The 15031-nt window shown below is 36.0% G+C and overlaps 1 protein-coding gene across 4 annotated transcripts in view; it reads right to left on the reverse strand.

Moving 5' to 3' along the window:
* Positions 1-15031, reverse strand: part of LOC133080638 (leucine-rich repeat-containing protein 37A2-like) — a 41106-nt gene that overhangs the window by 11884 nt on the left and 14191 nt on the right. For 2 of the 4 annotated variants that reach the window (XM_061176677.1, XM_061176674.1), the window contains exons 3-4: positions 7372-7443; positions 6751-6825 (exon numbers count right to left, since the gene is read on the reverse strand). The exons of 1 other annotated variant lie outside the window; for it this stretch is intronic. In XM_061176677.1, the coding sequence (XP_061032660.1) occupies positions 6751-6825; positions 7372-7443 (147 nt within the window). The remainder of the gene's footprint in view (positions 1-6750; positions 6826-7371; positions 7444-15031) is intronic. One more of the 4 variants, XM_061176675.1, reaches the window with a different exon arrangement.

Raw genomic sequence — 15031 nt, forward strand, 5'->3', positions numbered from 1 at the left:
GTTCTGAGTAACTTAATTTCACCCAATACAAAGCCCAAGCATTTTACAGGAATATAAATATATATAGCACACAATAAACTAAAACTCACACTATCTGGGATCATATGAAAAATTGCCAAGCATGCGAAGAAGTAGGAAAATATGATGCATACTGAGGAGAAAAGGCAATCAATCAAAACTAACCCATAATCTATACAGATGTTAGAATTGGCAGAAAAGAACATTTAAAAAGTTATTATACATGAAGAAAAGTTATTATAACTGTATTTCATATGTTAAAAAACCCTGACTAAACACTGAAAATGTTAAGTACAGGCATGGAAAATGTAAAACAGACCCAAATTGAGCTTCTAGAGATTAAAAACAATGTCTAAATGAAAAAGACATTGAACGAGGTTAATGGCAGATTAGACACTGCAGAAGAAAGGGTCAGTGAACATTAAGGCATAGTAATAGAAACGATCCAAAATGAAACAAAAAGAGTAACAAAACAAAACAACAACGAAAATGAATAGAGCATCAGTGAGTCGTGCAACAACTTCAAGTGGCCTAATACATGGGTACTTAGAGTCCATGAAGGAGAGGAGAAATACAAAAATTTGAAGAAATAACAGCCAAAATTTTCCCCAAATGGTAAACACTATAAACTCACAAAGTCAAGAAGATCAATGAACTTTAAGCATAAGAAACATGGACAAAACTACACCAAGGCACAAAAAACAGTCAAATTGCTCAAAACCAGCAATAAAGAGAAAAATTTAAAAGCAGCCAGAGGAAAAAACTATACACTACATACAGAGGAACAAAGATAACAATGACAGCAGAATTCTTGTTGGAAACAATGTAAACGAGAACTCAGTGGAATAACATCTTTAAAGTCGTGAATTGAATTCTATCAAGCTAGAATTCTATACCCAGATCTGTCAAAACAAAAGCAAAATAAAGACTATCTCAGACACACAAAAGCTGAAAGAATTCATTACTAGCAGACTTTCACTATAAGAAATGTTAAAAGAAGTATTTTTAAGCAGAAGCACAATGACACAAGATTGGAATATGGATCTACACAAAAGATTAAGAATGCTGGAATTGGGACTTCCCTGGTGGTTCAGTGGTTAAGAATCTGCCTGCCAATGCAGGGGACACAGGTTCGATCCCTGGTCCGGGAAGATCCCACACGCCGTGGAGCAACTAAGCCCGTACGCCACAACTACTGAGCCTGCACTCTAGAGCCTGTGTACCACAACTACTGAAGCCCACGCACCTAGAGCCTGTGCTCTGCAACGAGAGAAGCCATCCGATGAGAAGCCGGTGCAGCGCAACGAACAGTAGCACCTGCTCGCCGCAACTAGAGAAAGCCCACGCGAAGCAACAAAGACCCAACGCAGCAAAAAAATAAATTAAAACAAAAACTTAAAAAATTTTTTTAAAGGATTTTAGTCATTCGATATATGTCTCTGACCACAATGGAATTAAATTAGAAATTAACAAATCCGAAAAATCTCCAAATATTTGGAAACTAAACAACACACTTCTGAGTAACTTGGTGGTCAAAGAAGAAATCAAAAGGGAAATCAGAAACTATTCTGAACTCACTGAAACTGAAAACATAATATGTCAACATATGGGATATTGCTAACGCTGTACTCAGCTTCCTCAACTTCCACCTTAAACTGGACAAACGAGAGCAAATTAATCACAGAGTAAGAGAAGAAAGAACACAATAAAGATCAAAGTAGAAATAAATAAAATGGAAAACAGAAATATACTATAGATATTAAAAGGATAATAAGAGAATACTATAGAATACTTTATACCAATAAATTCAAGATGAAATGGACAAATTCCTTGAAAGACATGCGCTACTAAAGTTTATTCAAGAATAAAGATATTAAAGAAATTGGATGTGCAGTTTAAAACCTTCCAACAAAGAAAGCTTCAAGTCCAGGTGGCTTAACTGAGAAATTCTACCGAACACTTAAGGAATAAAATAGTGCCAATTCTACACAAACTCTACCAGAAAGTTGAAGAGAAGGGAATACTTCCCAACTTATTTATAAGGCCAACTTTCACCGTATCAAGATTAGACAATGACATTACAAGAAAACTATAGACCAATATCTCTCATGAACACAGAGGCAAAAACTCTTAACAAAATTTTAGCATATCAAATCCAATAATATAGAAAAAGATGATACATCATGACCAAGTGGGGTTTATCTCAAGAAGGAAAGGTTGGTTTAATATTTGAAAATCAATTTACCCAACTTAGTACACTAAAAAAGAAAAATCAGGACATCTCTGGTGGGGCAGGGGTTAAGAATCTACCTGCCAGTGCAGGGGACATGGGTTTGAGCCCTGGTCCGGGAAGATCCCACATGCCACGGAGCAACTAAGCCCGTGCACCACAACTACTGAGCCTACGCTCTAGAGTCCGTGAGCCACAACTACTGAGCCCATGTGCCACAATGAGGGAAGCCCGTGCACCTAGAGCCCGTGCTCTGCAACAAGAGAAGCCACCACAAGGAGAAGCCTGCATACTGCAACGAAGAGTAGTCCCTGCTCGCCACAGCTAGAGAAAGCCTGCGTGCAGCAATGAAGACCCAATGCAGCCAAAAATAAATAAACAAATTAAGAAAAGAAGAGAAAAATCACATAATCATTGCAATAGATGCAGGAAAAGAAAGAAAAAATCTAACATCCATTCCTGATTAAAGAAAAAAACAGCCCTCAGTAGACTAGGAATGGAAGGAGACTTCCTCAACTTGATAAATGACTTTGACAAAAAACCTAACATCATATTTAATGGTGAAGGACAAAGTACTTTCTCTCCAGGATCAGGACAAAGGCAAGGATGTCTGCTCTCATTACTTCTATTTGACATTGCACTGAAGGTTCTAGCCAGTGCAATAGGGCAACAAAAAGAAAAGAGATATTCAGAATGGAAAGGAAGAAGTAAAACTATCTTTATTTGCAGATAACATGATTATGTAGAAAACCTGATAGAATCTACAAAAATGCTACTGGAACTAACAAATGAGTTTATCAAGTTTGCAGGGTACAAGATCAACATACAAAAAGATTAATTTATCTCAACAAACAAGCAGAGATCAAAGTTTTAAAATACTACTTACAACAGAATCAAACATATAAAATACTTAGAATAAATCCGACAAAAGATGTAAAAGACTTGCACACGGAAAACTGTAAAATATTGCTGGGGGGAAATTAAGGAAGACCTAGATAACTGGAGAGATATAATGTATTCATGGATCAGAAGATTCAATATTGTTAAGACATCAATTCTCCCCAAATTGATTTATAGATCAAAATCCCAGTAGGCTTTTCTATAGAAATTGACAAGCTAATTCTAAAATTCATATGGAAATAAAATTTAGAATAACTAAAACAATTGTGAAAAAGAACAAAGTTGAAGAACTAACAGTAACTGATTTCAAGGCTTATGAAGCTACACTTTCAAGACATTGTGATAGTAGTGTAAAGATAGACAGAAAGATCAAAGGAACAGAATAGAAAGTTCAGAAGTAGAGAGATGTGGATAACTGACTTTCAGGTTCAAAGGCATTTAAGTGGAGAAACGATAGTCTTTTCAACAAATGATGCTGGAACAATTGAATATCCAGGTGCAAAAAAAAAAAAAAAAAAAAATGAACTTCCATCCAAACCATGTACAGAAATGAACTCAAATTGGTTTAAAGATCTAAATGTAAAACAGAAAACTATAAAACTTCTAGAACAAAACAGGTGAAAAATTTTATGACCTTGAGTTAGGCAAGATTTCTTAGATACAACACCAAAAGCATAATCCATAAAAGAAAAAAATAGATAAATTAGACACCATCAAAATTAAGAATTTCTGCCCTGCAAAAGACACTCCTGAGAGAATGAAAAGATGAATCACAGAACGGGAGAAAATACTTAGCAACTTACATATTGGATAAAGGACTAATTTCCAGAATATATAAAGAACTCTCAAAATTCCAGAAAAATATAGATAAAAGATTCAAAGAGATACAGATGGAAAATAAGCATATGAAAAGATGTTTGACATGATTAATCATTAGGGATGCTACAGTGAGATACAACTACACACCTATTAAACTATCTACAATTAAAAATACTGAGCATAGCAAGTGTTGGCCGCAACGTGAAGAAAATGCAACTCTCAAACACTGCTGGTAGAGATGTAAAATGATCAAACCACTATGGAAAATGGGTATTTTTTAAAAACTTAAACATACACTTACCAATGATCCAGCCATTCTACTTGCAGGTATTTACCCAAGAGAAATGGAAGCATACATCCATACAAAGACTTGTACACAAATATTCATAGCAACTTTATCTGTAATAGACAAAGACTGAAACAACTCCAATGTCCATCAATGGTGAATAGATAAATTGTGGTACATCCATATAATGGAATACTATTCAGCAATAAAGAGAAATGAATTACTGATATATACAACAATATGGATGAAGATTAAAATAACCATGCTGAGTTAGAGGCCAGTTAGAAAAAAGTATACACTGTATGATTCCATTTACATAAAACTCTAGAAAATGCAAACAGAAAGCAGATCAATGGTTGCTTGGCGATTGGGAAGGGCGAGGAGCGATGGGAAGGAAGAATTACAAAGAGACATTAAGAAACTTTCTGAGGTGATGGACATTTTGATTTTGATGATGTCTTCATGGTGTGTATGTATGGGTGTGTGTGAACACAGATTATTGTATGTCAATTATACCTCAAAAAGCTGTAAAAAGAAATGATATTATATGAGAGAGACAATTGGGGAAATTTGAATAGCAACTCTTTATTAGGTAATATTATTGTGTAGGAATTTAATTTCTTCAATACTGTGTGTTAACAGTATTGTAGTTACATAGGGAAATAATTTTTAATATCCAGAGAGGAGGGCATCTAGCTGACAAGAGAGGGATCGCAGTTGCGGCAGATGCTGTGGAAGGCTGAGGAAGATGAGGCTAGAGCAGTGACCAACAGATGTGACGGCGTGGTGAAGACAGTCATTTGTCAGCTGACCTGACAAAGACGGTTGGAACAGACTGCTAAACGCAGGGCCCTTTCCGCCTACTAATCTCATGCAATCCCCTCAACTAGCCTTGGCATAACAGAAAGTTTCTATTAGCTTGCCGTATTGGAGGGGGGAGGGCACAATTTAAGGTGCAGTTAGTTGTGTAATAAACTGTCACAATACGGTCCTACAGAAATAGTTTTTTAAACTGCAAAAAAATGAAACTTGACCCTTCCCTCACAACATATATGAAAGTTAACTCAAAATGAATCATAGACCTAAATGTAACTATACAACTTCTGGAACAAAACATAGGAGAAAATCTTTGTGATTCTGGGTTAGACAATGGGGTCTCACACAAAGATTTCTTAGATAAGACACAAAAAAGCACAAACCATTTAAGAAAAACTGCTAAGGGACTTCCCTGGTGGTTAAGACTCCGAGTTCCCAATGCAGGGGGCCTGGGTTCGATCCCTGGCCAGGGAACTAGATCCCACATGCATGCCGCAACTAAGAGTACGCATGCCACAACTAAGGAGCCCATCTGCCGCAACTAAGACCCAGCACAACCAAATAAATTAAATAAATATGAAAAAAATTTGCTAAATTAGAGTTCATCAAAAATTTAAAGCATCTAGTCTTCAGAGACACTTTAATACAATGAAGATAAGTCACAATCTGGGAGAAGATATTTACTAAACACATATCTAGGAGAAAGGACTTTTTCCATTGCTTTTTATATAAAGCACTCTTAAAACTCAATATAAATATCCAATTAAAAAACGGATTAGAACAGACACTTCATTTAAAAAGATATTTGCACATGAATAGACACTCAACATCATCAGCTATTACAGAAATGCAAAATGTGGCAAAAACCACGAGATGCAACTACACACCTACTAGAAAGGTTAAACGTTTTTAGAAAACAAATATAAGGATCAGTAGAAGATGTGGAGCAACTGCAACTCTCATAGACTGCTAGTGGGAAAGCAAAATGGCACAGGCACTTTAGAAAACAGTTTAGCAGTTTCTTAAAAAGTTAAATATGCACTTAGCATATGATGAAGCAATCCCACCCTTAGGTATTTCACCCCAAAGAAATGAAAACATATGCGCGCACAAAACATATGTTCACACACACATGTGAGTGTTTTCAGAGGCTTTGTTCATAATAGCCAAAAAACTAGAAACAACTCAAATGTTCATCAAATGATGAATGCGTAAACAAACTGTGTCTCCACACAACTAGAATACTACTCAGCAATAAAAAGGAATGAACTACTGACAGGTGCAACAAAACAGATGAATCTCCAAAGAGACTGGCTAAGTGAAAGAACCCAAAAACAAAAGGCTACATACCACATGATTTCATTTATAAGATATTCTGGAAAAGGCAACATTATACGGACAAAAATCAGATCGGTGGTTGCCAGGGGCTGGTAGTGGGAGGAGGATGGATTGACTACAAAGCGACATGAGGGGTCTTTTGGGAGTGCAGAAGTTTTCTTTACCTCAAATGTGGTGGTGGCTACAGAACTATACGTTTGTCAAAACACATCACACTGTATATTTAAAAATAGGGAATTTTGTTAAATGAAAATTATACATAAATAAACCTGACTTAAGAAAATAATAAAACAAACCTAAAAAAACAATTGAGTGAAAACAAATGTAAGAAAAATCAACTTACAGTTTTTCCAATTCAAGGGTCATCATGAGGATGCTTTCAATTATTGTAAGTGACACTTGTGTTGTTCCCATGTCTCTGAAGGAGAAGCCCAAACATGCACGATATAAAACTCAAAGACAAAAATTCTAAACTTAAAAAGAGACTTAACATGTGATTACTTCAATTCTGGCTTCTTACTTGCCATACATGATAATTCCAAAGAGCTCTTATTGAAGAAATTTAAATTTGCATCATCAAATTAATGGCCTTGGTGCTGAACAGTACAATCATTTTTTATTGTCCTAACTTCTCATTTTCAATTGCATCTACCTCTTTTGATCACTCTTTTTTAAAAAAAATAATGTACCCCTTATTCCTTTTTGCTTTCTGGGATAAATAATATTCCTACATGCATCTACATGTTCCATATCTATATGTGTTCTTCAACACTGTTCTCATTCTCTGCTGGCTGTCTTACCCATATATATTCTTTCTTAATCGTTTTCTTTGCCAATAACTTTTATTTTCAATAACCCAGGTAAAATCTAAATTATGACTTTTTAGCCAAAGTACTCAATCTTTGACGAAAGTAAAAAAGAGCAGAAATTATCTCATGAGCCATGAAACTGTTGCAATACTTACAAATATTTTAATGCTGGCAATTTAAAAAGATAAGAATCTTCAACTGTTGTCAAAGGATTATGATTGAGAATTCTGAAAAATGGAATGGAATTTAAATTATCTGCATTTTCAATTACTTCCATGAAAGCTTATATTCATTTTTTTTGGTACGGAACGTGAAGGTTTAAAAAAAAAATCATTTTCTGTCTTTACCTATAAATCACCCTTAGCATCTGTAAAACACTCTTTCATTGGGAACTACCCAGGTCTCTAGATGATAAAGTGGAGAAGAGAAACAAACAAACAAACAAAAAAATAGAAAAAAAGTGGCTAGCAAAGAAAAAATATGCCAAAGAACTTTGCAGGTTAAAAACCCTAGAAGTGACTATGCTGGTAGGAAGCCCTTGCTCTGTAAAAAAGTACTATTTCTAGTGTCCTCCATAATTCAAGGTGTTTTTCTTTCATCTCTACAAATTTTTTAAAATTTCATGATTTAAACTACCCAGTGAAAGACAAAAATAGGGCTAATTCCTTGGTTCTGGAGCCAAAGAAGAAGAGAGAAATCCAAGAGGAACTGGTGAAAGCCATACTCCCATCACATAGTCCCATGTGTATTCTTGTATCATAGTCTTTGTTACTGTGTATGTAATCACCTGTTTACTTGTCAGTCTCCTAGATTGCCAGCAACTTGAGAGCAGGGACCACACTTTATTGTCATTATTATTCCTGTGCCTGACATAGTGCCTAATATTTACTAGGTATTTAATAAATGTTTGCTGAATAAATAAATAACATTTTGTTTATATATCAATAAAATAAACAAATTAATTTTGGGGAACAAAATTTTATTCCAAAATGCTGGAATAGATTTTCTTCTTAGTTCTTTCTTTCTTTTTTTCTTTTTTCTTAGTTCTTTAAAACAAATAAGGGGGAAAAAAACCCCCAAAAGAAACAGGAAGAAAGAAAAGAATATCTGACTTTAGGTTAACTCTACTCAAGAATTATTAACATATTTTTGCGAATATTATAAAATAATTATCAAAACTAATATGTTTTGGGTTGCCAGGCATCTGTGATCAGCACTTAACATTTAATCCTCACAGTAACCTTATGTGATAGATATATTACCCCATTGTACAAATGAGGAAACTGAGGCACAGAGAAGTTATATAACTTGTCCTAAGTCATCAAGCTAGTAAGAAGCAGAGCTGGAATTTGAACTCAGTTCTGACTCTAAAGCCTGTGTTTAACCTGAATGAAAAAAAAAGGGGGGGGGGCGGTTTTAAAACATCTGTTACTTTAACCTTAATTTTGAGAGCACTAAATATAGAAATACCTTTTCAAACTTCATCTACACATCTGGGAAAGCCTCTATGAGAATTATATTTTCTCTTTTTATTTATTTATTTCTCTTTTTATTTATTTTTTCCTTAATCATCTCCCATGATAAATATTTAATTAGCCTATGGTCATTGAGACTTCAGAGATTTTAAAAGATATTGCAGGAAAATCAGTAAAAATGATGGAGGAAGGACATCTGAAAATTCATCCCTCCATAGAAGCAACAATAACAATAACAACAACAACAAAACTGGCAAAAATGGTCAGAATCAACTTTTTCTGAACTCTGGAAATTTAACCAACAGGCTTGCAGCAAATTGGGGAGCAATTTATTCAAGGAAAACAAATTAATTTCTGTAAGAACAATGAGATCTGTGTTGCTTTAACTTGTCCTTGACCTTTGCTCTCCATGCCAGTGGTAGCCTTGAAAAACAGCCCACATCCCTGGTACCAGGAGGAGCAGCATGGACTGGGAGGTCCTTCAAAGCCTCATTCCCAAAGAACTATCATTGTTTTACATGTCTGGTGGTCCCCTGGAAGACCTCACTTGAAAGGCTTGCCTTTGACCTGACTGAGAGCTGTCTAGTGAGAAAAGCCTCTCCTCAGGTGGCATTTTTGGAAAACATTTTCAGGCAAATATTTTAACATGGTGGTTGCATGAGGCAATGGATAACAGTTTGGGGCAAAAAACAGCCCAACCGAAAAGCTTAAAAAGAAAAGCTGAGGAATGAGATGTCCACAGAGACTTTGAAATGTTCCAATGTATTCCTGGGAAACTGGAAGACCACAACACATATTCCTGGGAATCTAGGAAAATAACTGTTAGCATTACTAAATGAGTTCAGCAAGGTTGTAGGATATAAGATCAATATTATTTCTACACACCAGCAATGAGTAATCCAAAAATGAAATTACGAAAACAATTCCATGTGTAACAGCATCAAAACAAATAAAATACTTAGGGAAAAATTTAACCAAGCAAGTGCAAGATTCACACTGAAAAGTACAAAACTGTTGAAAGAAATTGAAGAAGATCTAAATAAATAGAAAGACATGCTGGATTCATGGACTGGAAGATAATCTTATTAAAATTTCACTACTTCCCAAATCGACCTATGGTTCCATTGCAATTCCTATCAAAATCCCAGCTGACTTCTTTCCAGAAATTGCCAAGCTAATTCTAAAATTCATACGGCAATTCAAGGAAACAGAAAAACCAAAACAATGTTGGTAAAGAACAAAGTGGGAGGACTCACACATCCTGGTTTCAAAACTCAGTTCAAAGCGACTGCAATCACAGTGTGGTACTGGAATAAGAACAGACATGTACATCAATGGAACAGAATGGACAGTATAGAAATAAACCCTCATATTTATGGTCTATTGATTTTCAACAAGGGTGCCAAAACAATTCAATGTGGAAAGAACAGTCTTTCCAAATGATGCTGGGACAACTGTACATCCACACACAAAATAATGAAGCTGGACTCCTACACTTCCCACCATATATGAAAATTAACTCCAAATGGATCAAATATCCAAATGTAAGAGCTAAGGCTGTAACACTCTTAGAAGAAAACACAGGAGTAAATCTTTATGACCTTGCATTAGACAACAGTTTCTTAGATATGATACCAGAAGCACAAACGACCAAAGGAAAAATAGATGAATTGGATTTTATAAAAATGAAAAAGTTTGTGCTTCAAAGGACACTATCAAGAAAGTGAAAAAACATATAGAATGGGAGAAAATACTACAGGTGGGAAGAATAAGATGCAGTTGGGAGAAGAAAAGTATAGTAGTTGCTAGGTGTGACAATCTCAAAATTTTGAACTATTACAAATAAAACAGCCACCCTAAATCACCCGAAAGGACAGACCCAAGTTATTTTTGTTTTTAGCGTTTATGCCTTTCTAAATCTGAGAAGCTGCCAGGATTCTAGGACACAGCAAAAAGTGATGACAACACCCTGAAGTGTGTAAGTTTTTGTGTGTACATAGCTACCGAAAGGAAACCAATGCTAGTTGACTGGGGGAGCATTAGAGCGGCTCTGTGACCGCAGCTCAATTTGCCTTCATAGTGTGGCCACACCTACCTCATTGATATTCTCAACAATGGGGTAAATAATTCAATAGGGATAAGGCTTTGATTTTCCTCTTATTCTCTCTTAGTGCTTATGTTCTTGGTACAATATTGATGTACCACAGACAAGCCAGCATGTGAATGTCCTCTGTCTGGTTAAGTTATATAGCCTTTCTACATTGTAGAGTCCTTCAGTTTCTAAAATCATGGAGCTTGTATTGTTAGAACCAATGAAGTGACTAAAAGAATTTTTAAAAATAAGCCATCAGTCTGGACCTGCATAGGTGAATGAAGGAGAAACACTTTAAAGTCAGAAAAAAAAGTAGACTTAACATTTAGGATTATCAACCACTGCTGGTTTTCCATAATATATTTCATTCCTGATTTTATCTGAAAGAGATATGATTACTACCACCATTCAAAAAGTGGTACTTTATTAATTAATAAGCTCTTAGCTCATCTTTGAGGTCGATTTCCGATTTAAAATAGACTACCACACTGCTAACTACTTCACCTGATGTTTGTCAATAACATAGAGGCTTCATTCAAGAAACCTACTGACTTATAATTACCTGAAACCCAGTGATGAATCAAGGTTTTGTGGGGCCTGAACCTCATCTACTTTGGGAAATCCTATCTAATAAAAACCTGCACAGTTATGAATACAAAAATCGCTAGGACCCCTCTCAAGACCTTGGAAGGGACCTATGCAAGTGAGGAGCCCTGAAGCCTAAGCTTCATTGAATTCATGATAAATCCACCTCAGCTGGGGCCCTTTGCCAAACTTATTTAATGCAGGCAACTTATAAACACCCCAGTAATATGTCATCATAGGTAGTAAAATGACTTAACTCGAGGGTGGCATCTTCCTCTGGTGGCTTGCCTTTGGAAAGAGATGCAATAAAGTCTGTATCTCACCATGGCAAATGTTTTCTGAAGCAAATTAGCTTTGTCTATTAGAAAGACTTAGCCCAAAACAAAGACTTACTATACTGTGACAATCTTTTGAAAGTAACTGTGAATGAGTTTTAGGAGTACAGTACTAATTTATTTCCAACACCAGATAGTTTTGATTCTTTCACTACCTTTTTCTGTCATTTAAGAGGAACACAAATTCAAAAGGAACAAGTTGGTGCCTCTTCCATTACAAATCTTTTTTAACCGACCACCCATTTTCTACTTCATCACCCCCCTCCTCACCTTGTTACCCTGCTGCACAGATGCTAGAATGGCTCTCATATATGTTTTCCCATCAACATCCATCTTTCTCCTTCCAGGATGAAAGCTTCTTGGGGACAAAGTCCCTGCCCTATGCGCCTTTGTATCCCCAGCACTTAGTACAGTGCTGACACACAGTGGGCATGGCACTCAGTGAATGTTTTTGAATGAATTCATTAATTTTTAAACTGTGATTTATTTATTTATTTATTTATTTCCACAAGGTATTTTCCTGTGTTGCCTACATAACTATAGTGAAACTCTGATTCTTATAAGGAACTCTTGGTGTTATAGGATGTTTAGGAAACGAGGTGAGTTTGAGACGTTGTATTGACGCTACTAAAACCTCCTGGTGAAGGGACCTCATGAGCCTGCTCTCCGGTGTGCTGGCAAAAGAAAAACTGACCCTCGGTGCTCTCTCCCCAAGGTAGGCATCAGCAAACTAACAAGGGAAAGGAAGGAGGCCGCTAAAGATAGGCATCTGCAGGAATTGCTAATCCAGCTCCAGACACAGCCTCAACACCTTCATTAACCCAAAATGCACTGTGTGAAACTGGATTTCTGAACCACAAGACAGGTAAGAGAGTCTTTTCCAAAGCCAGGTGTAGAAGAGCTCTTTACCTTGAGTCTAAAATCGCCTTCGGGCCATTGAACGTACCCACTCTCATTTCCTTGTGTCATAAGAAATCACAGACTTTTTGAGCTGAAAGGGTGTAAAACCCACACTTCTTACTGAAGAGTAGTCAGCAAAGAAAGTATATTGAATTAGGCTACAGCAATGTATTTTCTTTATATTTCTCACACTACAGCTGAACACAAACAACGCCTTTTTCCACACCTCAAAGCTTCCTATTGGCCACAGATAATTCACTTCAGAGATATATGCTTTTTGAAAAATAATGTTCTGGGTGGCTGGGGAGAGCCCTGTGGTGGGTGTTCAGGAATTCTTTCTGCTTTACCATTTAAAAGAGCTAATAATGGTTGGGGAAGCACCCACACCTCTTGCTCGCTCAAGAATTCGGTGCTAAACTTAGTTCTTTGCAGCTCTGTGTTGCATACATTTTAAGCAGTTAGGAACTTTGCACATGAGCAGGAATCAAAGCGAAATTCAAAAGTGGAACTTGATGGACCATTCGCATATTGGAGAGGCATCAGTGGGATTCCATGACAATGCTAGTTTGAGTGTTTTTGCTTGGTGCCTTTTATTGCCCGTGCCAAAGATCAGTACTATGGAAAGCAGAGCGATTCATATATATGAGTTAAACAAGTCTCTTGGCCTCTTTGTACCTTAGTTTCCTCATTTGAAAAAAAAAAAAAAAATGGCTCTCAAGACATACTTTCCAGAATTCATACTGGGCTTACACCCAGCTAACCAATAACTGCATGATGCTTTTACACACAGTTTTTTACATGTATTCATCTTCGATTTCACTTACAACTTGTGTAAAAACTGCATTCCATGCCAGGCCTGAAACGTTCCAAAGCTCAGTTCTGTGAGTAAATTGCAACTAAGATTTCTACAAAAAAAGACACAAGCAAAAGAAGAAGAAAAATATATATTCTTTCAGAACATTTATCCTTTGGCAATAATTCTTATTTATATATGATGAAACATAACACTACTCCCTCCATACACTAAAGAAATCTCACTGTGGAAGACATTATGATTTATACTTTCATGATTATATATGTGGTGCATTAGATACAAAATAGCAAATGCTCATTAAATACTTGTGTTAAGTGATCTTTATTTCTCTAGAAAGGCAGCACTATTGACATTTTGGGCTGGATAATTCTTTGCTGTGGGAGGCTCTCCTGTACACTGTTGGATGTTTAGTAGCATCTCTGGCCTCTGTCCACTAGATGCCAGTAGCATATACAGTTCTGACAAGCAAAAATGTCTCCAGACACTACCAAATGTCACCTGCGTGCAAAATCACCCTGGTTGAGAACCACTGCTCTATAATGATTCACTCTGATCTGTGTAATAATTCTCACACTAATCTTTGCTAGAGACAAAAAGGATTTGCTACAAAATTTTAGTAGTAATTTTAGTCATATTTCAAAATGAGTAACAAATTAATTTTATAAATATTAAGCTTTACAAAAATTCCAAATATAATGAAGTTATACTTGTAACTTACATAAACTGCAAAAAAGGTAGTGGTTCAAATGTACGTCTTTCGATAGACTGTATTTTATTGCAGGATAAATCTCTAGGAAAAGTAAAAGGAAAATATTGCCTCAATTAGCTATTAGATATCTAATTAGTAGGAATAACTAGTAGACTTTAGAATGATAATAATAAACAAGAAGCTTTGGTCTAAACTCCAAACCTTAGGAATTATTATTTGAACCTTCCAGAGCCCCTAACCCTGCCTTCACCTCTCTTAAGAGTCTCACCTTCAGGATCTTCATAAATTAAATATACAACTATAGATCTTGATAGATTTTGGAGGTAATCTTTCCCGAGAGCAGAAGCATTGATTAGATTCCACCTTTCGTGGTCTCATCAAATTCTAGATTATGAGCTCAAAGTTTTTATCTCTATATATCATTATAATTTCTAATATTAAAAGGAATATTTTTATATTTACACACGTCCCAGTATAGTTCTGTTTTTCTAGGTCAATTCATTACCAGAAGAAATAAAAGATACCGTTTCACACAACTTGAAAGGTAGTTAAATTCTCTCATTAATATGTAACTTTAATTCAGTATTACACTTTCTATCATATTGACTTTTATTCGAAAATACCTACTCTTGACTATAGCTGACTATCTTATTTCCATTGATTCCAGCTTAGTCTCTCATTTCACTGGATGGGTATAACTGTCTTCTGACTGGTGTTTCCATCTCTACCCTCTCCCTTTCTAAGCCATCCTCCACGCGATCACCAGATTAACTCTCCGGAAGTGGTTCTCAAATACCAGCATCACTTGGGAACTTACTGAAGATACAAATACTCAGCCCTACTCTGGACCTCTTCAATCAGTAACTATGGGGGTGGAGCTTGTGTTTTCACAAGCCCTCCAAGTG

This window comes from Eubalaena glacialis, chromosome 19 (genome assembly GCF_028564815.1).
Source record: "Eubalaena glacialis isolate mEubGla1 chromosome 19, mEubGla1.1.hap2.+ XY, whole genome shotgun sequence".
Lineage (NCBI taxonomy): Eukaryota > Metazoa > Chordata > Mammalia > Artiodactyla > Balaenidae > Eubalaena > Eubalaena glacialis.